Genomic DNA, 13,049 nt, shown 5'->3' on the forward strand with positions numbered 1-13,049 from the left:
TGACAAGTTGCCCTCAATTTTTAAGAAAAATTTGTCCTCCTTTAGGGCAGATGAGCACCCATGATCGACCCAACACCACCACCTAGTGGTGAGATATACTCATAACACTTATCTTCACTTAAAATGCACCAGACCCATTTGCTTTTTCTTTCCAAACCACTCAAGTAAAAGGAGGTCCTGGGAGACTGTCACAACGTAAAATAAAAATGGGAAAGGAACACCGAAAAGTTCAAATGTAAATTAAAAGCTTTATTGAATAAAAATGTTTCAGACTAAGCAAGACTGTAAGAAAGCAGAATATTTTACATCTCTAAAAAATATTAGAGCTAAATCTCTAAAAAGGGAGTACAAAGAAAAGTCTGTAGCTTAAAATACCTCTCTCCCCCACATAGATTTGGAATATCAATTATGTACAACAAATGTACTCAAGTTTATAATGGTCTGAAACTTAACTACTAGAAAACCATCTTCCCGAAAAAGGCCTATAATTGGTTTAATTGCACCCTGGAAATACTGTTTGCCATAAAAATCAATACATTTCAGAGCGGTAAATATTAAAAAAAAAAAACAAAAAAAAACTAGTGTCCCAGAAAGGGGATATCAGAAGTGGAATATCGGGTCTGGAAGTCTGGGCTCAAGCGGTTTAAGGCAGTTTTTTCTGTTATTCCTCCTTTAAACTCCTCACTTTTGCTTTAACATGCAACATGGCAAACAACAATACAAAAGATCTTATAAAAATATTGCAGCTTTCAGTATATTAGGAGCTGCATAGAGACTACCAAAGAAGAAAGCAATCATTTGGGGTCTAGTCAAACTTCTCTGGCAAATACCAGAGCTTATAGGAGAGACAGTGGATCTCCCCAAGCACCAAATGTGCTCAAGTGCCCCCAAAGAATGGTGGTGTTATATCTCAAGAATCCAGTTCAGGATATTATTTAGAGAAAAGGATGCATAGCAATAAATCCCCCATATCTATCAAAGTAAGAAAATTAACCTAAAAAATGTTTTAAAGATTAAATATTGGATCTCTTAACAGACGAATACTAAATAATTAAATTGGTACTCATTTAAAAATATACAAACTGTGCCCTTTATACTAAAGTGCATTCAGTCATAATGTTTAGGTCTCTAAGCCCCTTCTGTACGTTCCCTAATTCCATAGTTGAAATTTTAGCCTAACAATGTGCTTGTAATCATCTATTTTTGTATTGCCTTTTGGGAATACAGTGGAGTCTGGACTTATCAGTTGGCATATTCCCCCCCTCACCATAAGACCTTAAAGCACTTACGTATATTATCATTGCTAAAATAGAGGACTTAAGTAATATTATCTCTAGAACTTAGAATTGGTTCACTTAAGCTGCAGTATGGGATTTTTTTTTTTTAAGAACTCTTCCAAAATTACTTGCATATAAATTACAGTTCATGCTAAGATACCTGTGTACGTGCATCACTGTGAGAAAGGGCAGAGGCTCACTAACACGAACACAAATTTAAGGCCCAGCACCACTTGTGGCCTGTCATTCCTCATCCTCATCCTCATCCTCATCATAGTACCGATTTCTCTTTATCTGTTCCTCCACAGACAGCTCTTGAACTACTTCTTCCTCCCAGAATCCCACATCCTGGGATTTCTGACTTGGGGTAGTGAATTCCTTCGGGGAGGTATCATCTGCAAAGCTGGACCAATTTGTAGACTTGGGTTCTAGTGGAGACTGCTGCTTGAGGCTTCCTTCATCTTCATCTAAGTTTGCACCATTTTCTGTAAGATTCTCACTCCCCATCTCAAAACTATGATCTTCCTTACTTCTTCCCCCCATCTCCCCTCCTCTAGATTCCTGGTTTTGCCAGGTTGTTTTTCCCACACTACCATTCTTCTCGGAGGTATGGGCATTTTCCACTTGTTTCCTTTCTGCTGTCGCTCCTCCTATCAGCTCCTCACTCTGCTCTGACATGCTCCAGCCTTTCCTTATAGGTGGGGACAAGATTTTTGGGCTCTTGACCGAAGTGGTTCGAAACGAAGCTGCTACGGTGAATGGGCGGCTTCTTTCTTTCAGTGACGAAGATCGTCTTAGCTTCTTCAGATCCAGATCGACGTCCTCAGGAGCGTCAGGCTTGCTGATTTCATCCTCAGGAGGCCATTTGGGCTTGGATACTTTGATCCCTTCCTCCAAGATACTTCCTGAACTACCAAGTTCAGTGGGAGGTGGCCAGGCAATCTTTAGCTTCTTGGTTTCCGCTGGCTTGTCTTCCTTCTCTGGCTGAGAGGAGGCCTTGGCTTCCATGGTTGCTGTCAGCACACCCACCTTAGCAATGGGGGCATCTTCTACCCCTGGGCTCTGAGGGGTCTCGCCTGCATTTGGAAGCTGGGCTGGTCTCTCCAAAACCCCTTCATTTTCATTTTTGCTTGCCCACAGATCCTTGTGTGGTCTGTGCCCAAAGCCTTCATCGTAGTTGCCTTTAGCTTTAAAGAGCTGATTGAAGTGAGGCTTGCAGTAGATTCTCCCGTGTAAAGATGCATATGTTCCTAGACTGTTGTTAAAAGAAAAAGAGCATAAAGTTAATAGACCTGTATACTCTTATTTATACTAGCAGGCTGAAATCTGGCAACTGCAGTATTTTCAGAAGATGCTAATATCTTAGAAAATATCTTTAAAAGGACATTGACCACCTAGAATTCTTTACCCACTCCCTTTCAAGCCCATGTGTTTTACTACCCGTATAAAAACATGTTCATTTCTAGGCCTGAACTTTCATAAGACATTCTTTCATGTGGTATATCTTCCTATTTTCAAATGGCTTCACTCCCCTCTGTGAAAATTGTCAAAAAACATTATTTCTTCCAGGAAGTCTTCCCTAGATAAGCCCACCTGTCTCTGACCACTCACAGATTTCCTATTTACAATTTATAACTACTTACAATGATATCCCTTTGTACAAAGTTGGATCATTTTCCTTGTTCCCCTTTTGTGTTATAATTTAAAAGGACATCTCTACAGGAGTAGGTATAATGCCCTGCAAATGGTCTGTTCTCGCTAGATGCTAGTGCCTGGATATGGTGAACAGCAGCCCAGTGAGCAGCAGCCAGGAAGCAAATCTACTCTAATATCAGTGCTGGACAGGCCTTTAGGAGATTTGGTGTCTCTTGCAGGGCAACACATTTTAAAGGAGATATAAAAATAATAGCATTTCCACAGAAGAGATGTAAAAATTCAGAAACATAGAAAAATATGCTTTGGAGAAAAAAAAATTAATACCAGGGGCAGAAAAAGAAACAACGAGAAGAAGTTACAGAGGCACATTTTGGCTCAATAGGAGGGAAAGTTGTGGAGCTAGAGCTATCTTACACTGGAACTAGGTAGTATCTTAGAAGGAATGCTTGCTCTGGAAAGAAAGCTGGGGGAAGTGGCATCCTAGTTACTTATTTCTCTAAGACTCTCTGATTTAAATGAGTTAATATGGAGTATGTCCCCAATTTGTCACATATCTTTTTTTTTTTTGAAAGATTTTATTTATTTATTTGAGAAAGTGAGCTCGGGCAGGGGTGAGGGGGCGGAGGAGCAGAGGGCAGAGGGACAAGCAGACTCCATGCTGAGCAACTAGCCCGACACGGAGCTCGATCTCACAACTCCAAGATCGTGACCTGAGCAGAAATCAAGAGTTCGACACCTAACTCACTGAGCCACCAGGAGCCCCAATTTGTCACATTTCTATCCATACCTTGAGTTATGTGGAAGAAATTATAATTATTTTCTCAGAAATCAAAGGAAGCAATATACAGAAAAATACATGCTCTTTAAGGTCTATTATTATTGTTATTACCATTTATACAGTTTGGGACATGTAAGGACTTAGACAAGTATACTTTTTTTTAAAAAAGATTTTATTTTAAAAATTTTATTTAAAATTTTAAAAATATTTTATTTATTTGAGAAAGAGAGAGAGCAAGAGTGGGGTGAGTGGCAGGGGAAGAAGCAGGCTCTCTGTTGAGCAGGGAGCCTGATGTGGAGCGCAATCCTGGGATTCCAGGATCATGACCTGAGCCAAAGGCAGACGCTCAACCAACTGAGCCACCCAGGCACCCCGACAAGTATACTCTTAAGATTTCCTAACTTTTGGGGCGCCTGGGTGGCTCAGTGGATTAAAGCCTCTGTCTTTGGCTCAGGTCATGATCTCAGGGTCCTGGGATCAAGCCCCGCATCGGGCTCTCTGCTCGGCAGGGAGCCTGCTTCCTCCTCTCCCTCTGCCTGCCTCTCTGCCTACTTGTGATCTTTGTCTTTTCAAAAAAAAAAAAAAAATTTTAAAAAAAAAAAAAAAGATTTCCTTTTTTAAATTTTTTATTTATTTTTAAAAAAAAAGATTTTATTTAGTTATTTATCAGAGAGAGAGAGAGAGAGCACACAAGCAGGCAGAGAGTCAGGCAGAGGCAGAGAGAGAAGCAGGCTCCCCACTGAGCAAGGAGCCTGATGCGGGACTCGATCCCACGACCCTGGGTCATGACCTGAGTCAAAGGCAGTGGCTCAACCAACTGAGCCACCCATGCGCCCCAAGATTTCCTAACTTTATGATTCTGTGAGACCAAAGGGGGATATTCTACTAAATTAAGTCACAGGGGGTTTTACCTGCCACCCATAGGATTTAAGCTCCACATAAATTAAACATGTAAATTAAAATATCAATGTACCAAGAAGTTCCAAACATCACTCTCACTTGATATGAAATACTTGTTACTAAATGGTACTTTTTACTTTCTTCAAGGACCTTTAACAGCACAGTCTTGTACAAGAGCTTCTAGTACCAGAGCTCTAAAAGCCAATGACTCCTTCCTGTGGTCCAGTGACACAGAGAGATAGCGCACTCTGGTTGGCTTACCTAAGTTTGTTGTTGCAGTAGGAACAACGGAAGCAGCTGACATGAAACACCTGCTGGTTGGCCAAGAGACGCTCCATCGGATAGACTGTCTTCTGACATTCCACACAAGTCTCTCTTGCAGGTGTCTGAAACTTCTAGAAGGAAAAGGGTAGCGTTAGCACAGGCAAGGATGAGTTCTTCCTCTGCTGAGATGCGCCCTGGTTTTACTTTGTTAACTAAGGGCTCCCTTACCTGTCCATTCTAATAGGAACACTAAGCCTGTTATGATTCTATCGGCTGACTCTTTAAGGCCAGGAAGCTCTCCTGCATCCCTTTCCCCGACTGGCTGGCTGCCCCACGTGTAGCAGCCACTGAAGCAGGACTGCAGAGGAAGGCTTGGACAGGCCACCACATACACACAGAAGTACACACAAAATGGTTCCACGGACAAGAAATTAGGAGAAAATGTCATCACACACGGAAGTTTGTTTGATTCAAGTGCCTGGTAAAGGGACAGACTTTTACAAGAACAGATTCGGAAGGGGATAAATTTAAAGGAGAGGAAAAGCACTGGACTTTGGGAATTGGGAAAAGACAATTTGATAAAGCATCTTTTAGTGTTCGCCACTTATAATCTTGACTTAGCATAATATTTTATCCATTAGGCACAATATTTTTAAGTAAGTCAAAACTGACATGTAAATGTAATTAATTTTAAAGAGACAAACAATTTCATTAGGACTCCAGAAGAAAGCATAGCCCAACAAAGCTATAGGTTTCTATAATTTTCTCAGAAACCAATCTGGCTGGCACAGGTGGGAGAGCATGAGAACTCTTGATCTCCGGGTTGTGAGTTAGAGCCCCATGATGGGCATGGAGCCTACTTAAAAAACAAGCAAACAAAACCCCCCCAAAAAACAATGGAGAAAACTATTGTAATGGGGAGTGAAAAGTCATAACAGACTGGGAATTCACAAACTGTCTGTAAAGGGTGGAATAAGAGCAGGGTGAGCACAGCTCTTTCAGCTGGTAATCCCAATCCTAAAGAAAATAAAATAGGTCGTATTATAGCACTGATGAAAGTAAGAATTCCCAAAAGGCAAGTTTTTACTTAAGAAATGGTCACTGGGCTACTAGGGGCTGGGGGTAAGAAGACCCTAGGTATTTGTAAATAACTCTTGACTTGCTCCAGCAGAAACACCTTTCCAGCAAATGCAGGAGCAGCTTGCGTTAAGGTTAAGGTCAAGGTCGCAGGAAGCTCTTACAGGCACCTGAGTGGGAGGTGGGGCAGGGGGGCTGGTGGTGCTCTGCAGCCAAGACCTGTGTGGTGGTAAATAATGCAAATTAGTCCCAAGGTCCAGGACTTGAATGGTTAAGATAAGCCAAAAATAAACCAGGTTATGGGCAAGATAGAATTTTCATTTAAAAAAAACCCTGAAAATAGTTCCGTAAAAAATTCAGACTGCTGGTTCAGTTGCTACATGATTCACCAGGAGGTAAAGCAAAAAATAGGAATCGTTTCCCAAATGGATCCGGACAGGAAACAAAAGTAGAAAATGGGCAAAAAAAAAAAAAAAAAAAAGCCATAAAGGGAAATCTTTATAAAAGGGAGTTTAATAGAGTTTAGTGGTAAACTCCCAAATAGCACCAAGGGATTGAAGAACGAAGGAAAAGAACTGAATGGAAATGGCTCCTCAACAGCCCCCTTCCATTCCTAAGGTTAGAGCCCTAAAAAGAAAAACTTAAATAGTCAAAGACAAGTTCAACCTAGTTTATCAAGCACAAGGGAGGTATTTAAATATGATCAAATATTATTATGACTGAATGCTGTTGGAAGCAATCAGGGCCTTATCTGGAGCTCAGAATTCTTACATGGACACTTCTAACAAGATAGGACTCCGTGGAGATGTCACTGCATAGTTTTAATTAGGTTTTCTCTAAAAAGAACTAGGTCCTTGTCTAGCAAGCAGGAAACACATTAAAATGCAAAATAAAATTTGGGTGTAACAGTACAGTTGACAGCATGGGAGAGACCTGGTGCAGATCACAATTCACATGATGCAAAAGTCAGAGGCCAAATGTATCTATTTCTCAGACTGAAACTCTTTTTCAGCTGCAGGGCGGCTTCCGCATTTTGAGCCCTTGACTTAGGAGGACAGCATTCCTTCTGGGCAGTAAAGACAGAGCAGGAGACAGGAATCTCCCAGGGTCCAAGAGGAGAGGGGTGTGACTGTGCTCACGGGGAATGGAGAGATCTGGAGCCCGCCTTCCATCACACACACACAGGACACACTGAAGGAGGATGCGGCCCCGGGAACAGAAAGGAAAACCTGAGAGAAAGCTGAAAGCTGAGCTCACGTTAGGAGGAAAGTGGAAGGCAGGAGCAGAGATTAGGTACCCGAGGAGCAGGAAGCAGAAGCTGCAAGAGACAAACAGGAACCTTCGGTGAATACACAGCATTGGGGGGGCCCTGGGGCGCTTCACTGCCGCTGAGCTGAAACTCAGGTACAGACTCAGATCCAAGAATAAGACCACATTTTCTTGACTTTTCAAGTAATTCTGCTAATTGTGGGCAAAAGCAGCCTCACTCCTGTCTACCTGAGGGTGGAACCTGGCCCAGCTCAGGAGAGAGAGCTGTTCTGAGCCTTCGCCCACACAAGGAGTGTCTCATTAACAATTCTTTAGTGTCTTACTGCCTCCCACACCTGACCCACAATGGCTCTCCCTTAAACGGGGCCTTCACCCACCCGTGTGAAAAGCCATCCCTCCTTAACATCAAATTAATTGATTGCTAGCCCAAACACCTGACTAACCACAAGCTTCTAATTAACCAGACATAGCAGAGGCCCATTATTCCTACCCAGTTTTTACATAGACCTTTTCCAATATTATTTAATGTTTATATCGCAGCTGCCCAAGGGCTTTCTAGTTTCATAAAGTCAAGAGGATCCCAATCTGGTAATATGCCAAATCAGAGTGGCGGCGTCTGTGCCTTCCCTTTACTTCCTCTGTCCCGGGCTCTCAGCCACTTTTCTGTAATTGCCCCCATGTCTATTCAGACGACAGGAAGCAGAGTCAGTGCCCAAAAATCTCTACCATTATGGTAGGCCTGGCAAATATCCTGCCCATGCCTTCATGGTATGCTCGGACTTGGCACGGCAAAACACCACAAAATGCCTTTCATTCCCTCCTTTCCCATCTGTGCAAAATATCTAGGTAATTAAACTGAAATTCTAATTCTAATACTGCCAGTATTAGAATTTTAGACATTATTTTTTATCTTTAAGATATATTTTTTCCCTAGGTCAGATGTTTTTCATCTCTCCTCCCTCACTCTTTTTCACGTGTAGAAACGACAGCACTGTTCCTTATCAAAGCTCCCACGGTCAGTAACAGAATTAAAATTAAAACTCAGAACTCTCGATTCACAAACCAATAGAGCATGTTCTAAATTGTCCTGGCGTGCTGATTTTCCATAACTAAAGGGAACTCTTTGGGGAGGAGAGCAGATGCTAACCCAAATGAAAATAATCTCCCTCTAGCAGCTTGAACCAAACTACAGTCCTCACTTTGTTTCAAATTCAAATATGTAGATAGTATCTCTGGGTGGTAGTAATATTTACATAACTGATGTTCATAAACACTGTCACGTCTTTCCCATATGAGGGATCTTACAGGCCCTCTGTTGATCAGCATCTATGCAAAGCTATTTTTCTAATAAATGTGTACGCCTTCCCCTATGTTCTTTCACCCTCTTATCTTATACACCTATTTCAGTCTAATGAAAGCTCTAGTTTGGAGATTATAGATACATTTATATTTATATGTATATGTAATATATATAAACAACATACACATATACGGGGAGAGACCTGGCAAGAGTCAGTGAAGCTAACTAGCCTTTGGACATGGTGAAATCAGAAGAAAATTCTGTATTGATGTCAGGCTTCCATTCCTCAGAACACCACAAAATGCCTTTCATTCCCTCCTTTCCCATCTGTGCAAAATATCTAGGTAATTAAACTGAAATTCTTCATATACAGTAAACGGATGGGCCAGCTCTGTGCAGCCTTAACCCTTCCCCATGGCTTTCCGTGAAACTCTTTTTGACAGCATTTTGGAGATACTCCCGTCTTAAACAGACTGCTCTACATGTGGGGGAAAGGTCTGTGTTCTGATAAAGCAGGAATAATGGAGATAGTAAGAAACGATTCTAGATGTCCTTCCAGCATAATTCTAATGGCTTTGCAAAATAGCATAAAACCTCCTACCCTGTCCATAGAGGAAGGGACAGCCAGCAGAGCACAGACAGGGTACCAGAGTGTGTCCTCTCATGCAGTCTGCCATGTTTTCTCTCCACATCCTTCAGCAGGACCAGTCAAGGAAGCCTTGGCTGTCCTAGTGAGGGCAAGTGGGTGTTCCCAGAGCTGGCCACATCTCCTTAGCTTCTTCCTCCCTATCCTCCCCACCCTGGAAACATTTAGGGGATAACTTCTCTCAGTAGAAGGACTTAAAGCCTATGAGACCTCTGTGTATCTTGAGTAGAAAGTTCCTGATCTACCTCATAGGGTCCACTGAGCTCTGCTCCCAGACTTTTTTTTTTGAGAATGAACCTGCAACTTCAATTTCATTAGCACCACGTCTCATCATTGTGTCATTCAAAAGACACAAATAAAACTCTTACTTGTAAAGACCAGTATCATTTTATTTTATTTTTTTTACTTTACCAAGCTAAAGTTTGAAACGAATTGAATCTCTACCTCAGATGTCCCATTTTTCAACAAAAGACAGATAGGCACTAAGGAACAGTTTTTCCAGTATGTGTGGGGCCTAGAAACCTATTCTGAGTGAACAAGTTTATTCTGGGCTGTATGTAATTTCCCCAAGTGGAGAAACAACTTCTGTCGCATGGTCTATAGCCGTGAGACCAGTGACGCCAGAAGGTCTTCCTATAAACACCGAAGTGTATATATATACACACTTGCCTTCAGAATGTAAAGGATAAATGTGAGGAGGAGAAAATAAACTACCCTTAGATAAAAGTGGAGATGTGATGGAGTCCCATCTGTAATCATTTGAGCTTTGGACCACAGGCAAACACAGGAGCCAGGCCCATTTACTCTAGTCTTTACACAACGTTCAAAACCTGAAGTGTCTTTCTGGTGAAAGCAGGCCTGTCTGCATTCTCCTGCTGAGTGTCCGGGGCCAAAGAACAGGGCTGGGTCTCGGACAGGTACAGGGGGAGCTTCATCTCCACCTCCCCTCATCCCTTGTATGCTAGGGAGGACCTAAGTGAGGTGCACTCTGTCATTCGGCACTCAGCAGCTGAGACCCTGGAGTCTGAATCAAGGAGAGACCTCAAAAGTTCAACCTAGGGACGCCTGGGTGGCTCAGTTGGTTAAGCCGCTGCCTTCGGCTCAGGTCATGATCCCAGCGTCCTGGGATCGAGTCCCGCATCAGGCTCCTTGTTCTGTGGGGAGCCTGCTTCTCCCTCTGCCTCTGCCTGCCACTCTGTCTGCCTGTGTTCGTTCTCTCTCCCTCTCTCTCTCTGACAAATAAATAAATAAAATCTTAAAAAAAAAAAAAAAAAAAGTTCAACCTAGTACCAAGAGGTCTGACCTAGCAGTTGAGGGAGGGAAACAAGCCTAGGTTGAGAATCACAGATCCTCAAGAACAGATTTTAATTTTTAGACAAGCCATGGAATTTCCCTAAGCCCCCAGTCCATGGCCAAGTCAGATTTACTGGCTTGTTCTTTATCCACAACCACAACTCAAGGACTCACTTCTGGGCAGGGTCTCTGTTGGAGAAGAAATTAACCCCATGGCATTTGCTACTTTGTTGGGCTCCAGATACTGGACAAAGTGCTGATGACAGCATGAGCTGGACTTTAAGGCCACCAGAAGAGGAGGGTCATGCTGAATACAATGGGCAGCTCAATCACTGTAACTCCGTCCTTCCTCCCTTTACCTGCTTTCTCTTGCTACTTTCTTCACCCTCTGTTCTTCAATCTCATGAATTTGCTCATGAATCTCAGCTTCCCATAAAGTTCTCATTTACATTCTTCACTCAGCCCTTTTCCCTTTTTTAACTCGCCTTTTCAGTCCCAGATTGTCCCCTTTTCTCCTTTTGTTCCGAACTTTCATCTATGTCCTCTTCTCTTCCTCCTTTTTGTGCACTTGAACTTTCATCAAGGCACCAGTCATGCCCACAATTGAGAGGTACAAGCACAGCTGATGGGTCCAGGAGGTTGGGGCCTGGGGCCGTTACAAACCATCAACACACCAATTCTACCTACTGTAGCCTTTCTTTGAAATGTCAAAACTTTCTAAACAAAACCAACCTACTTAAGAGAGCACCAGAGGAGAAAGACACTAAAGAAGTGTGCCTATGTTTGGTTATTCATCCATGTGGCTAAATTTGCACTACATTAGCAAAGCATTTCATTATAACAAGTCAGGTAATGAAGTCTAAAGTAGGTATTGAGTGTTGTTGTTGTTGTTGTTGTTTTTTTAACTTTTCTTTTATAAGAGTATATATTTATTCATAAAATTTATGGGAAAAGACTGTTTTTAAAAACTGGTGAATAAAAGGTGGCCAGAGATTGAGTGGCCTAGTAAAGTTTTCTTAGGGTACAAAACTTTTATACATTCCTTAACATCTAATATTATATATCCTAGTATGAATGTTATTGAGTGCCCCATTTTACAGCAAATGGGCTGGCCAACCCCCACTGCAACTTACACATTCTTTTTTTAAAGACGCTAACCACCAATCATGTTACAGTCAAGTTCTTCAGACCAGGGGGCCACTCTCTCTAAGCTGACATGCACATCCCCATCCAATGGGCTGATTTAGTTTAACAGATTTCTTGAATTTCCCATTTTGTGGTCTTTTGCCCATTCACAGATTTATGGACTTGGGCATTTTTTCCGCTTAAAAAAAAAAAAAAAATTAAATAAATAGATCCCACATCATTTTCTTTAACTTTGGGTTTCCCTAAAACTTTCATGAATTTTCCAGATTTCAAACTGAAAGCTATTAGTGAACCTCTCCCCTCCTGGCTCAAACATCTGAGCAGAAGAACAAGATTTCCAGGGTAAGTGACTGGCTTAAGTATGCCCTTACTTGATGTTTTCATCCCCAGGAAAGCAAAAACGGGTTATAATGAACATAATGATATAAGGTGCAACGAGCTTTACTAGTAAACCATGTCTAAAGGCTCTGAGAGAAATAGCCACCATACCTTCACCGCTTTGGGAGGGGAACTTTCAGAGAGGCTGGAGGCTCTGGCATCTGGATTTAGTGGCTTGGGATGGACAGGCTGCTGGACCTCACTCTTGAACTGGGAGTTACCTGCTTGAGTTACAAAAGGAAGACATTTTATAACACCTCAAGGGAAGTCTCAGAAATAATTCCTTCCCAAAGCAGAAGTTGGACACCAAAGAGAACTTTTCAATACCAGGAGAACACAGCTCTTCTAATACTAAAAGTTATGCTCTTAAGTTCTGAGCTGGGAGGCTTTCTCACCCTTTGCCACACACTGCAGAAATCCAAATCACCCGATCTATAGAACTTTCTGCCCGTGCTCTCCCTCCTACCCTGTCCCTTCCCCCCACCCCAATTTGTCATTTTTAAAGCCTGTTTTTAGCACATGATGTAATGAGCACTGGGTATTATGTAAGACTGATGAATCACTAAACTCTACCTCTGAAACTAATAATATACCATATGTTAATGAATTGAATTTAAATTTTTTAAAAAAGGCTGTTTGTAGATGTTAATGACCTTTTTGGTAGTTAGCACCCCCAATAACTCCTTTTGGGATGCTTCAACTGAAGTTGGAAAAATGATGGATTGTGAGGATATAAATTTCCTACTGCACACGCACACCCTCACCCAGACCCACAAATGTGCACATGTGGGTGTGTGTGTGCAATTTGACACAATCTTTTTGGTCAGTCCTATAACAAATATCTATGGATAGAGATTATGGAAAAAGGCTTCATGAAGCTTTTTTCATAATCATTGATGTGTCACCTACATAAGTTAATTTTTTGCCAATATAGTCATTGTGTGGAAAACTGAGCAGACACAGAAAAGTACTACTAAGGAACAATAAAAGAATTCCTTAAAATCTAGAGTTAGGTCAACAAAGTACTAAAAAGTTAAGGCTTATTTTTCAAACGTTTTGCAAACC

General features: G+C 41.8%; 1 protein-coding gene across 4 annotated transcripts in view; it reads right to left on the reverse strand.

Moving 5' to 3' along the window:
* Nucleotides 1–234: 234 nt before the first annotated feature.
* Nucleotides 235–13,049, reverse strand: part of LOC111157973 (LIM domain and actin binding 1) — a 58,692-nt gene continuing 45,877 nt past the window's right edge. For 2 of the 4 annotated variants that reach the window (XM_022519743.1, XM_022519740.1), the window contains exons 8-10: nt 12,096–12,208; nt 4,873–5,006; nt 235–2,532 (exon numbers count right to left, since the gene is read on the reverse strand). In XM_022519743.1, the coding sequence (XP_022375451.1) occupies nt 1,521–2,532; nt 4,873–5,006; nt 12,096–12,208 (1,259 nt within the window). In that variant the 3' untranslated portion in view covers nt 235–1,520. The remainder of the gene's footprint in view (nt 2,533–4,872; nt 5,007–12,095; nt 12,209–13,049) is intronic. The other 2 variants (XM_022519741.1, XM_022519742.1) reach the window with 1 other exon arrangement.

The sequence above is a fragment of the Enhydra lutris genome, unplaced genomic scaffold, assembly GCF_002288905.1.
Source record: "Enhydra lutris kenyoni isolate GAN:26980312 unplaced genomic scaffold, ASM228890v2 scaffoldscaffold56, whole genome shotgun sequence".
In the NCBI taxonomy this organism is placed as follows: domain Eukaryota; kingdom Metazoa; phylum Chordata; class Mammalia; order Carnivora; family Mustelidae; genus Enhydra; species Enhydra lutris.